At 36.6% G+C, this 13,070-nt stretch overlaps 1 protein-coding gene and 1 non-coding gene across 3 annotated transcripts; both read left to right on the top strand.

Annotated features, from left to right (window-relative positions):
• Positions 1-1,856: 1,856 nt before the first annotated feature.
• LOC112535480 lies at positions 1,857-1,963 on the top strand. The gene has a single exon (XR_003079598.1). It is a non-coding gene; the product is annotated as a small nucleolar RNA R71 (small nucleolar RNA).
• Positions 1,964-5,190: 3,227 nt separating this feature from the next.
• Positions 5,191-12,880, top strand: LOC8260825 (DEAD-box ATP-dependent RNA helicase 46). Of its 2 annotated transcripts, none has more exons than XM_048373464.1 (8): positions 5,191-5,485; positions 6,163-7,392; positions 7,578-7,799; positions 8,362-8,430; positions 8,996-9,265; positions 9,360-9,710; positions 10,981-11,258; positions 11,453-12,880. In XM_048373464.1, the coding sequence occupies exons 2-8, from the start codon at positions 6,178-6,180 to the stop codon at positions 12,537-12,539; spliced, it is 3,492 nt and encodes a 1,163-aa protein (XP_048229421.1). In that variant the 5' UTR covers positions 5,191-5,485; positions 6,163-6,177; the 3' UTR covers positions 12,540-12,880. The 2 variants fall into 2 exon arrangements, with proteins under 2 accessions (XP_048229421.1, XP_048229420.1); XM_048373463.1 differs by having other exon boundaries at positions 5,191-5,490.
• Positions 12,881-13,070: the final 190 nt, after the last annotated feature.

Genomic DNA, 13,070 nt, shown 5'->3' with positions numbered 1-13,070 from the left:
TTTGGTGGTTTGTGAATGGAGGTGAGATTTTGTGTTAAATTTTTTCTTAACTCATCATTCTACAAGATTTTAGGGCAAAACGTATTTTGTTAGTCATCTTCACTTCCCACTTCCTCTATTATGCACTCAATTTCTTTCACTTCTTTTCTCTTTAGGATTACTTTCTTCCTAAACTCCTCCACTACTTCATCTAGAATCTCAACTCTTATACAAGTAGCTTCTTCCTCATCCTCATGCTTTACGGATTGAAAAACATTCAGCTTCACTTCCTCATCTCCAACTTTTAATACAAGATTACTATTAAAGATATCAATGATGATCTTAACAGTCATTATAAAAGGTCACCTTAAGATGACTGGAACTTCTTTATCTTTTTCATAATCCAAGACAACAAAATCCACCAAGAAAAAAGAATTTTTCCACCTTAACGAGGACATCTTCTACTACTCCTAGTGGTTGCTTTACTGAACGATCCGCCATTTGGAGACACGGTCTTATTGGTCGCATTTTGTCTAGTCCAAGCTTCCTAAAAATAGATAAAGACATAATATTAATACTTGCACCTAAATCTAGTAAAGCTTTTTTAAATTCAATATTACTAATGTACAAAGGATAGTAAAACTCCTTAGATCTTGAAGCTTTGTGGCATTCGGTTGAGCACCATTTCACTATAAGTTTTTATCACTGAAATGGTGTTATACTCCTCCAATTTCTTTTTATTGGAGATGAGCTCCTTGAAAAATTTTACATAGTTAGCATATGGGCAAGAGCCTCTACAAATGGGATATTAATTTAGAGCTTCTTGAACATCTCCAAGAACTTGGCTAATTGCTTTGCATTTGCATGCTTCTTCTCAACCTTTGAGAATATGGAATGGGAGGATTATATAGAGGGATCTTTGGTGGTAGAGGAGTAGTATCCTCCTTGTCTTCCTTAACAAGCTCTTCTTAAATAGAGGAAATTGGTGCATCATCCTCTAAATCAATGTGAGGTGTGGCTTCATCAACCTTAGCCTTACCTTTGTCCTCTTTTTTTCCCCACCTTGAGATCTACTTCCCTTCCACTTCTAAGAGAAATGGCTTTGCAATGTTCCTTCGGATTCTCGGTATTGCTTGGCAAACTCCATCATGGCCTTTGAATTAGGGACTTACAATTTGCCCAATTTGCATTTCCAAGTTATGGATTGAGGAAGAATGATGGTTTGCAATTTGATCCATTTTTGCTTCTAGCTTATCATGCTTATCATTGACAACTCTCATAAACTTCTCTAAAGCAACTTCCCAAGCTTGCTTCCTGTCTTGGGTTGGAGGTTGAGAGTTATAATTTGCTAGTTAAAAGCCGGGGGGGGGGGGGGGGTTTGGGTCTTTGAACATTAGGTTGATTACCCCATCCAAGTTCGGATGATTTCTCCATCCGGGGTTATAGGTGTTTGAATAAGGTTTGTTGACATGCGAGTTTGCAAAGTTTCCAATATAGCTCACTTGCTCCGATGAAGATGAGGAAAATGGGTTTCCCACTTGACAATCTACGCTTGTATGAACATTACCCCTGCACAACTCACACATAAAAATTTTATAGCATTAATAGCACTGCAATTTATGGAGCCTTGCTTTGTTAAGCTAGTAATCTGAGTTTGTAGGCTATCAACACGTCCACCTCAATCTTGCCTCCTCTTCTAGACATCTTGGTCGTCTTATTCGTCCATCTATAACTGCTGGAGGCCATTTTCTCCATCAATTCATAACCCTCATCTACTAATTTCTTTTTATAAATTTCTTCTACCCGCTGCATTTAAAGTATCTTTAGTGGAAGAAACCAACCCATTATAGAAATTGCACATTACCATCCACTTTGGAAGCCCATGATGTGGACAATGCCTCAAAAGATCCTCATATCTCTCCCATGCGTCGTACAACGACTCATCCCTTTTTTGTCTAAAATTTGAAATTTCAGACCTTAACTTGGATGATTTTGCTGGTGGAAAATATTTGCTAAGAAAACACTTCACTAGCTTATCCCAAATGGTAATTATTCCCAGTTGCAAAGAATTCAATAACATCCTTGCTTTATCTCTAAGAGTGAATGGAAAAAGTCTTAAAGGAACCTCATCTTTACTTATTCCTTTAATCTTGAATGTGGTACACAAATCCAAAAATAATTGAATATGCGCATTTGGGTCCTCATTAGCCAACCCATAAAACAAGGAACCTTAAACCATTTGAATGATCGTCGGCTTTATCTCAAAATTATTTGCTTCCAACCTTTGCTATCCTTAGGCAAAATATACAGTGAAGTCCATAATCGACCTCTCATTCTCCGGTGGTGGTGCATGTTGCTTATTAGGTGCTCTAGAAAAATGATTCTCTTGATAAGCCATGATTGGTAACTGTGATGGTCTTCCTCTCAAAGCTTTATTCAATCGAATGTTCTTTTTATTTCCATATCAAAAGGCACAAGCACACTATTAAAACTTTTTGTTCTTTGCATGCACCAATACAAAAATAACTTGGTAACTAACTTGGTATCAATATCACAAAAATAATCCTCGGCAACAACGCCAAAAACTTGTTGTGAAATTCCCACAAGTATACGAATCACACAAAAGTAATAAAGTGAGAGTAGAGTATCGTCCCACGAAGATTGAATTTATGAGTACTGAAATTAATTAGCTAACTAATATCTAACAATTTATATTGGATTAAAAGAAATTAACAATCAACTTTAGCACTACTTTAACTACTAAATTATATTCTAGCTAATTGAGATAAAGCGAGAATTTCAAGTTTAAGGATTTCTAGGGCATAATGGTCTCACTAAGATCCTATTGGTTTTTACTTGAGTTAATTAAATGCTCCTAATATATAGTGCTTCACCCACCTAAATTAACTAAATTAACCTTGTAAGTGATTAACTCCTACCTTTAATCTCCAAAGAATTCACTCATTTTTTGAGGGAAACTCTCACCTATTCACCCAAGAAATAATCACAATCCCACAAATCTTAAAGGCTCACAAGACACAATTAGGTAGAAGAGTGACACTTGGGTTCTAAGAGGCATCTCTACCTAGCAAACTCCCAAGGCAAGCATTTCATCAAGCACCTTGGGTGCAAACCTCTTAATCAACACCTCAAGCAGAAATGAATTCATATTTGCCGGCCAAACAAAATAGAATAACAGCTATAGCATAAAACTTGAGCATAAAAATAAAAGGGTTTCAAATTAATTAAACTCAAAATTAAAATCCAACATTCATAAAGTTAACCCATAACCCCAATAATAATTTAGTTGTTCCTCATCAAAAGTTCAATCTCCAAGAAGAAAAATAAAGAATTTAGCGTCATTACAAGATTATAAAATCACGAAGTACAAGGATTCAACCAATTTAAAAATAATAAACTAAGAAATAATAGCTTTGCTCTCCAACTTCACTTGTAGAGCTGTCTTGAAATCACCTTTATTTTGGTATCTATTCTAGGGTTTTTCTTCTTTCCTTGATGACTCCTTGGTGTAGTTTCTTCCTCTAAATATCTAAATGATGGGTATTTATATACATTCTTGATGTTGCCATGTGTCCTTCAATTAAAATGAAATTTCCAGCTTGACACGGATCGTGCTGGTTTTCTACATAAAGTGACACAGACCATGTCAACATGTGAAAAACCTCTTAGAGTTGAAACCTACGTGACATGGACCGTGTCACTTTTCTTCATGATTCGACATGGTCCATGTTATAAAACAGTAGCTTCCTAGAAAACTGACATAGACTATATTGCTTTCCTTCATTAATTGACACGAACCATGTCACAACACAATAGCTTTTCTTTAAAGTGACACGGTCCGTATTGCTTTTCTTTATAAAATTACACGGGTCGTGTCAAATACTAGATCACATAAAGATCTTGAATTCTTGATGCATTCTTATTTCTTCATGCTACTCCCTTCTTTGACATCCTTTTTTCTTGATTTTTCTTCTATTGCTAAATCCTACAACAATAAAAATAAAAAATGTGAGAGTAGTCATATTCATCTCAATTTGCATCAATTTCTATAGATTTGGGTGCTAAATAGATCTAATTTGTAGGTGAAATATCCCTACATCAATTTCAATATCTTTTTATTAAAATAAAATTTTTTAGATTATTTTTTAAAATTGTTTATAAGTAGAAATTATAAAATATTATAAAATTATATAATTTGACTAGATACTAAGCATAAGATAAGTAAACGGAAAAGCAAAGGCTTAAATGATGGAGAACAAAGAACTTTAGGAAATTTTTTTTTTTTAAGAATTAGGGTTGTTTCTGTTAACTAGTAATTAATTAATTACTAACTAGGTTTCTTTTTTCTTTTTTTGGAGCAGGAGGAAAGAAAAGAAAGAAGATAGGGAATAGAATCACTGTACTATCATGATCAATTATACTTAATTGTTTATCCTATTTATAAAATTATCTTACCTTGGACTTACCTTAGACTTGGGCAGATAACGGGAATCGAACTCGCGTCTTCTTATTGGGAAAGATAAATTTTACTATTTGACTATATCCGTATTCATATTTTTTTTCGTTCGTGATACACGATATCCGGCTCATAGTTGTGAACAACTATACAATATTTAAGTATGATTATTATTATAATTTATTTATTATAATTATTATTATAATTCTTATTGATGATTAAATTTTTCTATAATAAAAAAATAAAAAAATAAATTATTGAAAAGAAAAAGAAGATATATAAATAGTTTAAAATGAATAGAAGAAAAATTAAACTACAAAAGAAAAAACATTATTTATTAATGTAATCCAAATTAATAAATAAATTAAAATTAAAAAAATATCAAACTTAATATATAGTAAGAAATACTATAAAAAATAAAATAAATAAATAAATAAATAAATCAAAATATTAATAAGAGTATATATGTAAAAACTAAAATCTAAAAAATCATAATTATAAATTTAAAGAGAAAAAAATAATTTCTTATGAATTAATATTCATAATAAAATAATAAATGTTTTTTTTAATATTTTTACGTAGCCATAGTTAAACTATTTTTGTTATATATAAAATTATAGATTGTTAATCATGTAAAACTGAAATTTGGGCAAAAAAAATTTATAGAATATAAAATAATTAAATAAAATTATAACAGTAAAGGAAGAAAAAACAAGAACTACCAGTTGTTATCGCAGAGATAAAATGCAAAGAGAGGGCTAAAACTTAAAAAGCCAAACACAATATCGAAATATGCAGTTTCAGTCTGGACCATAAAGGGAAGCAGAAGAAAGATTAAGAATAATAAAAAGGGGGCAAACTCCGGTCACCTAGCCCTAACCCTAACCCTAAACCCTAAATCCGCATCTTCGTTGCAGATATTAGATCGCCAGAAACTTTGCCACTTTCGATCCTATTATAATCCCTAATCCAACTTACCCCAACGACGACGACGGTGCGTGGTGTTCACGCGCCGACTTTCAGTTTCGAGTTGGGTGAGCTTTACTTTTTTTTTTTTTTATATTTGTTTCTCTTCTTTAAATGATTTCACATTTTCTACGAAATGCAAGAATTTTTAATTTGTATCATAAGAATAATAATTACTGGGTGTGATAAATTTAATCTGTGTTTTTAGATGATTTGGGTTTGATGAACCATGTATGTTTTTTTTAATCTGACTGTCGAAACTAAATGCTTGTTACTTTTCAGGGTTTGAGGAAGATTATTTTCTTTTTACCAATTGTTTTTACAATTTTGGATAAATTAAACAAGCGAAAGGATACATGCAACTAATACTTGATATGCAAATGAAATCCATATAATATGGCAGAACTTTATTAGCTTCTTTAGCTTTCAACAGTTATTTCTTATTGGGTTTATATGTGTTCAAATTATCAGGTGGATAAAAAGACTTTAATGGAATGAGTTCTAATATGTATATGAGTAATTACTTCTAACATGAGTAACCTTACCAAGATTTTGCTTTGATTAGATTATGTGGTTCTGAGATGGTTTTAAATTTGTGTGAGCAAAATATAGTTTGTCTTTGAATGTACCGACTAACTCTATCAGTTAATCTAGTTGGTAGGCATGAAATTGAATTTGACAATCAAGGGTTTGCAATTTCTCTCTTTTATATAGTGGTTAATGTGCTTACTCTTTTGTAGATTAGTATATCAGGAATGGCAACTGCAGAACCATCATCTGCTTCCCTTGGACCGCGTTATGCCCCAGAGGATCCCACTCTCCCTAAACCTTGGATGGGATTGATTGATGGAAGTACTGGCCTTTTATACTATTGGAACCCTGAAACCAATGTCACACAGTATGAAAAACCAGCCTCAGTGCCTCCACCATTGCCACCTGGCGCACCTCCTCCTCTTGTTATACCTAAGTTGCCTCAGATAACAGTGGTGCATCCAGTACAACTGAGTGGCTTGGTGGCTCAAACCACTCAGCAAACAATGCAACAGCAGGGGCAACAGAGCAGTCAGTTACCTCAGCAGGCTCAAGTGACACAACAACAGGGGCAAGAGATCAGCCAGTTGCCTCAACAGCATGGACAATTAATGCCACAGGAACAGGGGCTCCCAGGGGCGCAAGTTTCTAATCGGCAGGTTGTCCAACAACAAGGTTCACAAATGTCACAGGGCATGCAACAGCCAGGGCAACTGAGAGCACAAATGATGCAGCATCCAGTTCAACCGATGTTTTCACACATGGGTCAGCAGATGTCTCAGCATGGAGGCCAGCAATTGCCACAGCAGCCATTGCAACAACAAGCCATTCAGCAGATGCCTCCACAAGGTGGGCAGCACATGCTGCAGCATCAGAGCTTACAGGTGCCACAACAACAAGGACAGCAATTTACATATCAGCATTATATGGCGTATCAGCAAAATATGCTTCCACTAAACCAACCAAGCTCACAGCAGCAGTTTCCTAATCAACCTGATTATAAGGCTCCATTACCAAAGAGGGGGGAAGGTGACTTTCAACAGGGAAACCAAACCAACTTTTCTCCATCTCATTTCCAACAGTCTGGTGCACCATCCTCTCAAAGCCTCCCTGTGGGGGGCAATCCAGTTTCAACGTCCCAGGCAGGTCCTCATGTTAGTCAACCTAAGCAGTTCAATGGTTCTGCTGTCAATATGCAACAGCCTGCTACCATGGCCCAGGTGCAGCAAAGTGGGGCTGATTTAATTCATCAGCAGTATGGTCCTAGGTTCCAAAATCATGGTGGCTCATCGATGATGCCCAGTCAGCAGTCTACTTTGGCTAATATGCACGGTAGGACTGGCGATGATTACTACTTTAGTTCTAAAATGGAAGGGCCGCCTGCAGTGGGTTCTGGTCAGCCTAGCCTTGCAGCCATACCAATGGAGAGAAATCAGCAGGTTCCTTTTATGTTTAAATAACCATTCACCATTTTAGTCTTATGCGTTAATGGGGACAATTTTGGTGAAAATATGTGTTAATGGCCCATCTTCTTTTCCTTGCTTTAAAATGATTTAGCATGAGTGTTATTGAGGATTTGATGCATATTATAAATCTTCTCCTTTTATGATTTTTGTTCATTCAGGAGTCAAGGATGGCTGATATGCCATTTCAAAATGCCTCACAAGGTTATGCTGGTGGACTTAATTCAGCTGGCCAAACCATGCACAATATTTATAATAATGCTAGTGGTCGTCCTGCATTTCCAAACAATGCTGTCATAAGGCCTCCTTTTGATGCAGTTTTAGATGCTAAGAACCTCTCATCTGTAGAAGTTTATCGCCAAGTGCATGAAGTTACAGCTACGGTTTGTATTTTGATTGGATTTTCAATATGTATCTGCTTTCTTTCACCATTTATGTACAAATGGATATTAATGCATCTTGGTGCTGAATTCAAACTCGTATGTGTGTATGTAGGTCTCTTTTTTTTGAATAATATATGTTTACATGTCTAATAACTCTGCATTTTATGGTTAGTACTAAATTAAATTCAAAGTTTTATGTAATGCAACTATATACCATGCATGTGTATGATTTGTTACTAAGTTCAATTCAGGCTTTTCAGCAACACAACTGTGTAGTCCATAATGTGAAATTCAGCAAGGGGATGGTGTTTCTCTTCTTATTTCCCTTTGTTGGTTATAGATGGGTTTTATGCTTTCAACATGTTACTTTAGCATGTAGTATTCTTTGTCTATATATTGTCCCTTCTTCCTTCTCCAAAGTTCTCATTTTTGTTTCTTATGGAAGCTTTTGTTTTCTCATTGGATTGTATTTGTGCCTTGTGCCTCTTATCTTTTTGTACCTGCAGGTTTTTTTCCTCGATTTGAGTTGCATGTAACTTGCTTTATTCTTTTAATTGCATAGGGTGACGATGTTCCTGCTCCATTCATCACATTTGAGGCCAGTGGTTTCCCTCCTGAGATATTGAACGATGTAAGTTGTACTACGGGGTGTTATTTTTAGGTTCTATGTATTGGGTTTTGAGAGCCACATATGGGATCTGCTTCACTGTGTTTTGAGATATTTTTTGCCTTCTCAATTGTTTTAAACTCATTAGTTCTCACTTGTCGCAGGTGCGATATCTGCTCCAGACGAGGAGCATATGTCGTACGCTGCTCTGCTATTGGCACACTTATACATGCAACAACTATTCTGATTTTTGGATGCTGCAAAATGGACAGTTGGAGCCTTTCTTGTGCATCTTCTAGAAGGGTGGTTTGCCATTTGTCCAATTCACACCTGATGTGACTGGGATTTCTTGCTTATTGGCTCCGCCTCATATGTCTTAATTGCCCTATTTAGTTGCCTCGAGTTGCTTCTGTAAGCAACCGTATACCTGTGGATTTTAGTTTTTTTTTTTTTTCTTTTTCTTTTTTTTTTTTGGGCCAGAACATGTTGCTTTTGTCATTTGTTTCTCTTAAAATGTTTTCATTACATATAGATAAATTTATGCATGTAACTTTTTGTTTCTCACTGTCTAATTGCATTTCTATTTCAGATACGTGATGCTGGGTTCCTAGCTCCTACTCCAATCCAGGCACAAACATGGCCAATTGCTTTACGGAATCGTGATATAGTGGCAATTGCAAAAACTGGTTCTGGTAAAACACTGGGGTACTTGATTCCTGCCTTCATTCTTCTCAGGCAATGTCGGAATAATCCTCAGAATGGCCCCACTGTGTTGGTTTTGGCTCCAACAAGAGAGTTGGCCACACAAATACAAGACGAGGTGATAAAATTTGGACGGTCATCAAGGGTCTCTTGCACGGTGGGTCACATCTTTCGCCACTAGAGTAGTTTGTAGTACAGATAATTTGCCTTTGAACTATTGGTTTGTCATATGCCTCCATCTCTAATTGCAGTGCTTGTATGGTGGAGCTCCGAAGGGCCCTCAACTAAAAGAACTAACCCGAGGTGCAGATATTGTAGTGGCAACTCCTGGTAGACTCAATGATATCCTTGAAATGAAGAAGATAGATTTTGGGCAAGTTTCCCTCCTTGTGCTTGATGAGGCTGATCGGATGCTTGATATGGGTTTTGAACCTCAAATCCGCAAAATTGTGAATGAGATACCTCCGCGGAGACAGACACTTATGTACACTGCAACCTGGCCTAAAGAAGTGAGGAAAATAGCAAATGATCTTCTTGTGAATCCAGTTCAGGTGAACATTGGCAGTGTTGATGAACTTGCTGCAAACAAGTCCATCACACAGGTAAGATTTGAAGTAGTTCAGTTTTGTTTTCTATGTCTGAATGCCTCTTATCATTATGCTGTATTTGTAAAACACTTTGAATTTTTTGCCTAAATCTCCTTCTATTCTTCAAAAAATAAATGATAATTGGTTTTTCCCTCAATTTTCTTAAGGAAAGGGTTAGAGAAAATTACTCATGTGGTTAGATGCTTTTATACTCGAGAGCTGTGGTGGTTTTTTCGTTTTTTAAACACATTTTGGGGGCATCATGTTTCATTTTTTAGTACTTTAGGACCCTACTGACTAATACTGTTATTATCTTATTATGCGATATTAATATAACATGGACTTTCAATAATAGAATCATTTCTTAAGTTATAACCATCAAACTAACTACCAGAATACTCCTATTCATAAACTTATTTTGACAATTATTTCTTTTTGTTCCTAATAAAATTAAAAATACATGTTGATTTTATTAATCAGGAGTTCATATGATAAATTCATTCATTAAATGATTTTATTAATAAGAAATCAATGTTATATATCAATTTGTCAAATCGTAGAAAGCTAGTGATATTAGTTGGTGTGATATCAAAGTGCAAAGTATGAGCGGTAAACCCAAAAACATTGCAAAAGTGCCTATCAGAAGGTACTTTTTTTACACTTTCCCTTCTTTTATAAACTTTTTACACGTTTCTTATATTTTGGAGGTCTATCTATGCTGATGTAGGACAAATTTCGATAACCTGTTCTATGTTGATTTTCACAGAAGATAAAGGTTTAAAATTGAATTTCAGGTCTGAATTTCTATAAAGAGGAATAGGAAAGGAAACAAAAAAGACAACAAAACTTCAAAGAGTCGATACTAGAAGGTTTAGGAGTCACACCTAAATGGAATTGGAGACGCACAATTCTAGAGAAGCAATTTGCAATAAATCTTAGTGAATCTAAAACTGAATAATAAATTGTACAAGCCTAGATGTTTATTGGTGTAACTAATCCTAAACCTAAAGATTTTGACTCCTAATCTTTAAAGGATTCTCTAAATGAACACTTTATTGAAATCGAACAAGGTTTTAGAGCAAGACTCAATAATAATTATTAAGATTAAATCCTAAAATAAATTTTAACTACTGTTCCAGCAAAGCTGGAAATTACACAAATACCCTTTGGGTATTGAAATTGTAACCAAAATTTTAACCTCTTGGTCCTTTGATTTTTTTTTTTTTTTTCTTGTCCACGTCATATGTTCTCATACCAAGCTGGACGATATGAATTGATTCTGCAGTATGTAGAAGTAGTCCCGCAAATGGAGAAGGAAAGTCGCTTGGGGCAGATCCTTAGAGCACAAGAGAGAGGTTCAAAGGTTATTATTTTCTGCTCCACTAAGAGATTGTGTGACCAGCTTGCACGTAGCATTGGGCACCAGTTTGGGGCAGCTGCAATTCATGGAGACAAGTCTCAGGGTGAAAGAGACTGGGTTTTAAATCAGTTCCGGAGTGGAAAGTCACCAATTTTAGTTGCCACTGATGTTGCTGCCCGAGGTCTTGATATCAAAGATATAAGGTTAAACTTGTTATTTGTTTGTATAAATGGAAGTAGGTAGAAAATATTGCTGCTGCATAGGACAAAGAGCTTGAACATTATATATGTGCATGTTTAGTTATTTATTGATTTAGATTTTAAATTGTGATACTATTATTACTATTTTCGTTATTGTTATTATTTTCTCCAATTTGACTGTGTCTTGTGTGTTACAGGGTAGTGATAAACTACGACTTCCCTACTGGGATTGAGGATTATGTCCACCGAATTGGCAGAACTGGGAGGGCTGGTGCAACCGGTGTGGCTTACACCTTTTTCTCAGAGCAGGACTGGAAATATGCACCTGATTTGATTAAAGTGCTGGAGGGAGCTAACCAGCATGTGCCCCCTGAGGTACGAGAGATGGCATTGCGTGGTGGGCCTGGTCTAAGCAAGGATCGAGGTGGGATGAACCGATTTGATTCAGGTGGCGGGCGCTGGGATTCTGGGGGTCGTGGTGGGATGAGGGATGGTGTTTTTGGTGGTCGTGGTGGGATGAGGGATGGTGTTTTTGGTGGTCGTGGCGGGATGAGGGATGGCGGTTTTGGTGGTCGTGGCGGGATGAGGGATGGCAACTTTGGTGGACGAGGTGGGATGAGGGATGGCAACTTTGGTGGACGTGGTGGGATGAGGGATGGCCCCTTTGGGGGCCGTGGTGGGAGAAATGACTCATTTTTTGGTCGTGGAAACAGGGGACGTGAATTTGGTGGTAATGTTGGTTGGGGCAGGAGTGAACGTGGCGGCCCACATGATCGCTACAACAATATGGATGGTCGTGGACGTGGACGTGGAAGAGGAAGGTTTGATGGTAGAAGAGAAATTGTTGACAGAAGTAGGGATAGAAGTTCTAGCCGTAGTCCTGAAAGAGTTAGAACATGGGGCTATAGCCGCAGTCGTAGCAGAAGTAGGAGCTGGAGTTGCAGTCGTAGTCGTAGTCGGAGTTGGTCTCGAGGTCATAGTCGCAGCTACAGCCGTAGTCCTCGTCGTAGTCGTAGCTATAGCCGTAGTCCTCGTCGTAGCCGAAGCCGAAGCCGAAGCTATGACAGATTTGAAAGGCCACGTGTTTCACGCTTTGATGAGAAGGATGTTACAGCTCCAGGATCTGAAGCTCCTGAATCAGGGATGTCTCCTATGTCTCCAGGTGCGCATGGGAATGTACATTCAGGAGCAGAGGAGGTACCGAAGGTTGAGAATGCTGTGCCTGTGGCAGTGGATCCAGAGGCGCTAGAAGCCCCAGCCATAGAATCAGTACCTGAAACTTGAGTCATGAATTATACATCTTGTAGGTATTTTAGCAGCGTGTCCAATTTTTAATTATTGAAATGCTGTTGTGACCTGGGGCTTGTAGCATTGCTGGGGATTTATGGTGGTTAATTGATACAAAAGTGATAGTGAAGGAATTTTGGGCTCCCACAGTAAATCTGCGATATGTATGAAGTATCAAAATTCAAACAAAGTACTATTTTGGTCTCAGTTGAGTTACAGTGTAGTTGAGCTTTGACCCACAAGAAAACTTGTACCATGTTCCTACTGCTGGGTGTTGTGTTATAAAACTTACTGTGGGATGAAAGAATTATTCATGAGCTTTATTTTGATTTTTGTCAGTTTCAGTTGTCAATTGCTCTTTTCTGGTAAATCTAATGGCCAACTCAAAATCTCTAAATCTTATCATCAGCCTTGCCAAAAATCCTTTACTAGCAATAGACTTTATTTGTTTTATTTTCTCAATCGATAACAAACAATAACATAAATTCTTACATTATGATGTTTAAAAGATTTACCACATGAATAGAA

Source organism: Ricinus communis, chromosome 4 (genome assembly GCF_019578655.1).
Source record: "Ricinus communis isolate WT05 ecotype wild-type chromosome 4, ASM1957865v1, whole genome shotgun sequence".
Taxonomy (NCBI): Eukaryota; Viridiplantae; Streptophyta; class Magnoliopsida; order Malpighiales; family Euphorbiaceae; genus Ricinus; species Ricinus communis.
This window is presented reverse-complemented; position numbering and strand designations above follow the sequence as displayed.

What these genes read in the sequence shown, in the direction of transcription:
- LOC8260825 (XM_048373464.1), top strand. Translation starts at nt 6,178, where the DNA reads ATGGCAACTGCAGAACCATCATCTGCTTCCCTTGGACCGCGTTATGCC. An exon ending in TGCATGAAGTTACAGCTACG is followed by an intron (nt 7,800 to 8,361) that starts GTTTGTATTTTG and finishes TTAATTGCATAG; the next exon opens with GGTGACGATGTTCCTGCTCC. An exon ending in CTCCTGAGATATTGAACGAT is followed by an intron (nt 8,431 to 8,995) that starts GTAAGTTGTACT and finishes TTTCTATTTCAG; the next exon opens with ATACGTGATGCTGGGTTCCT.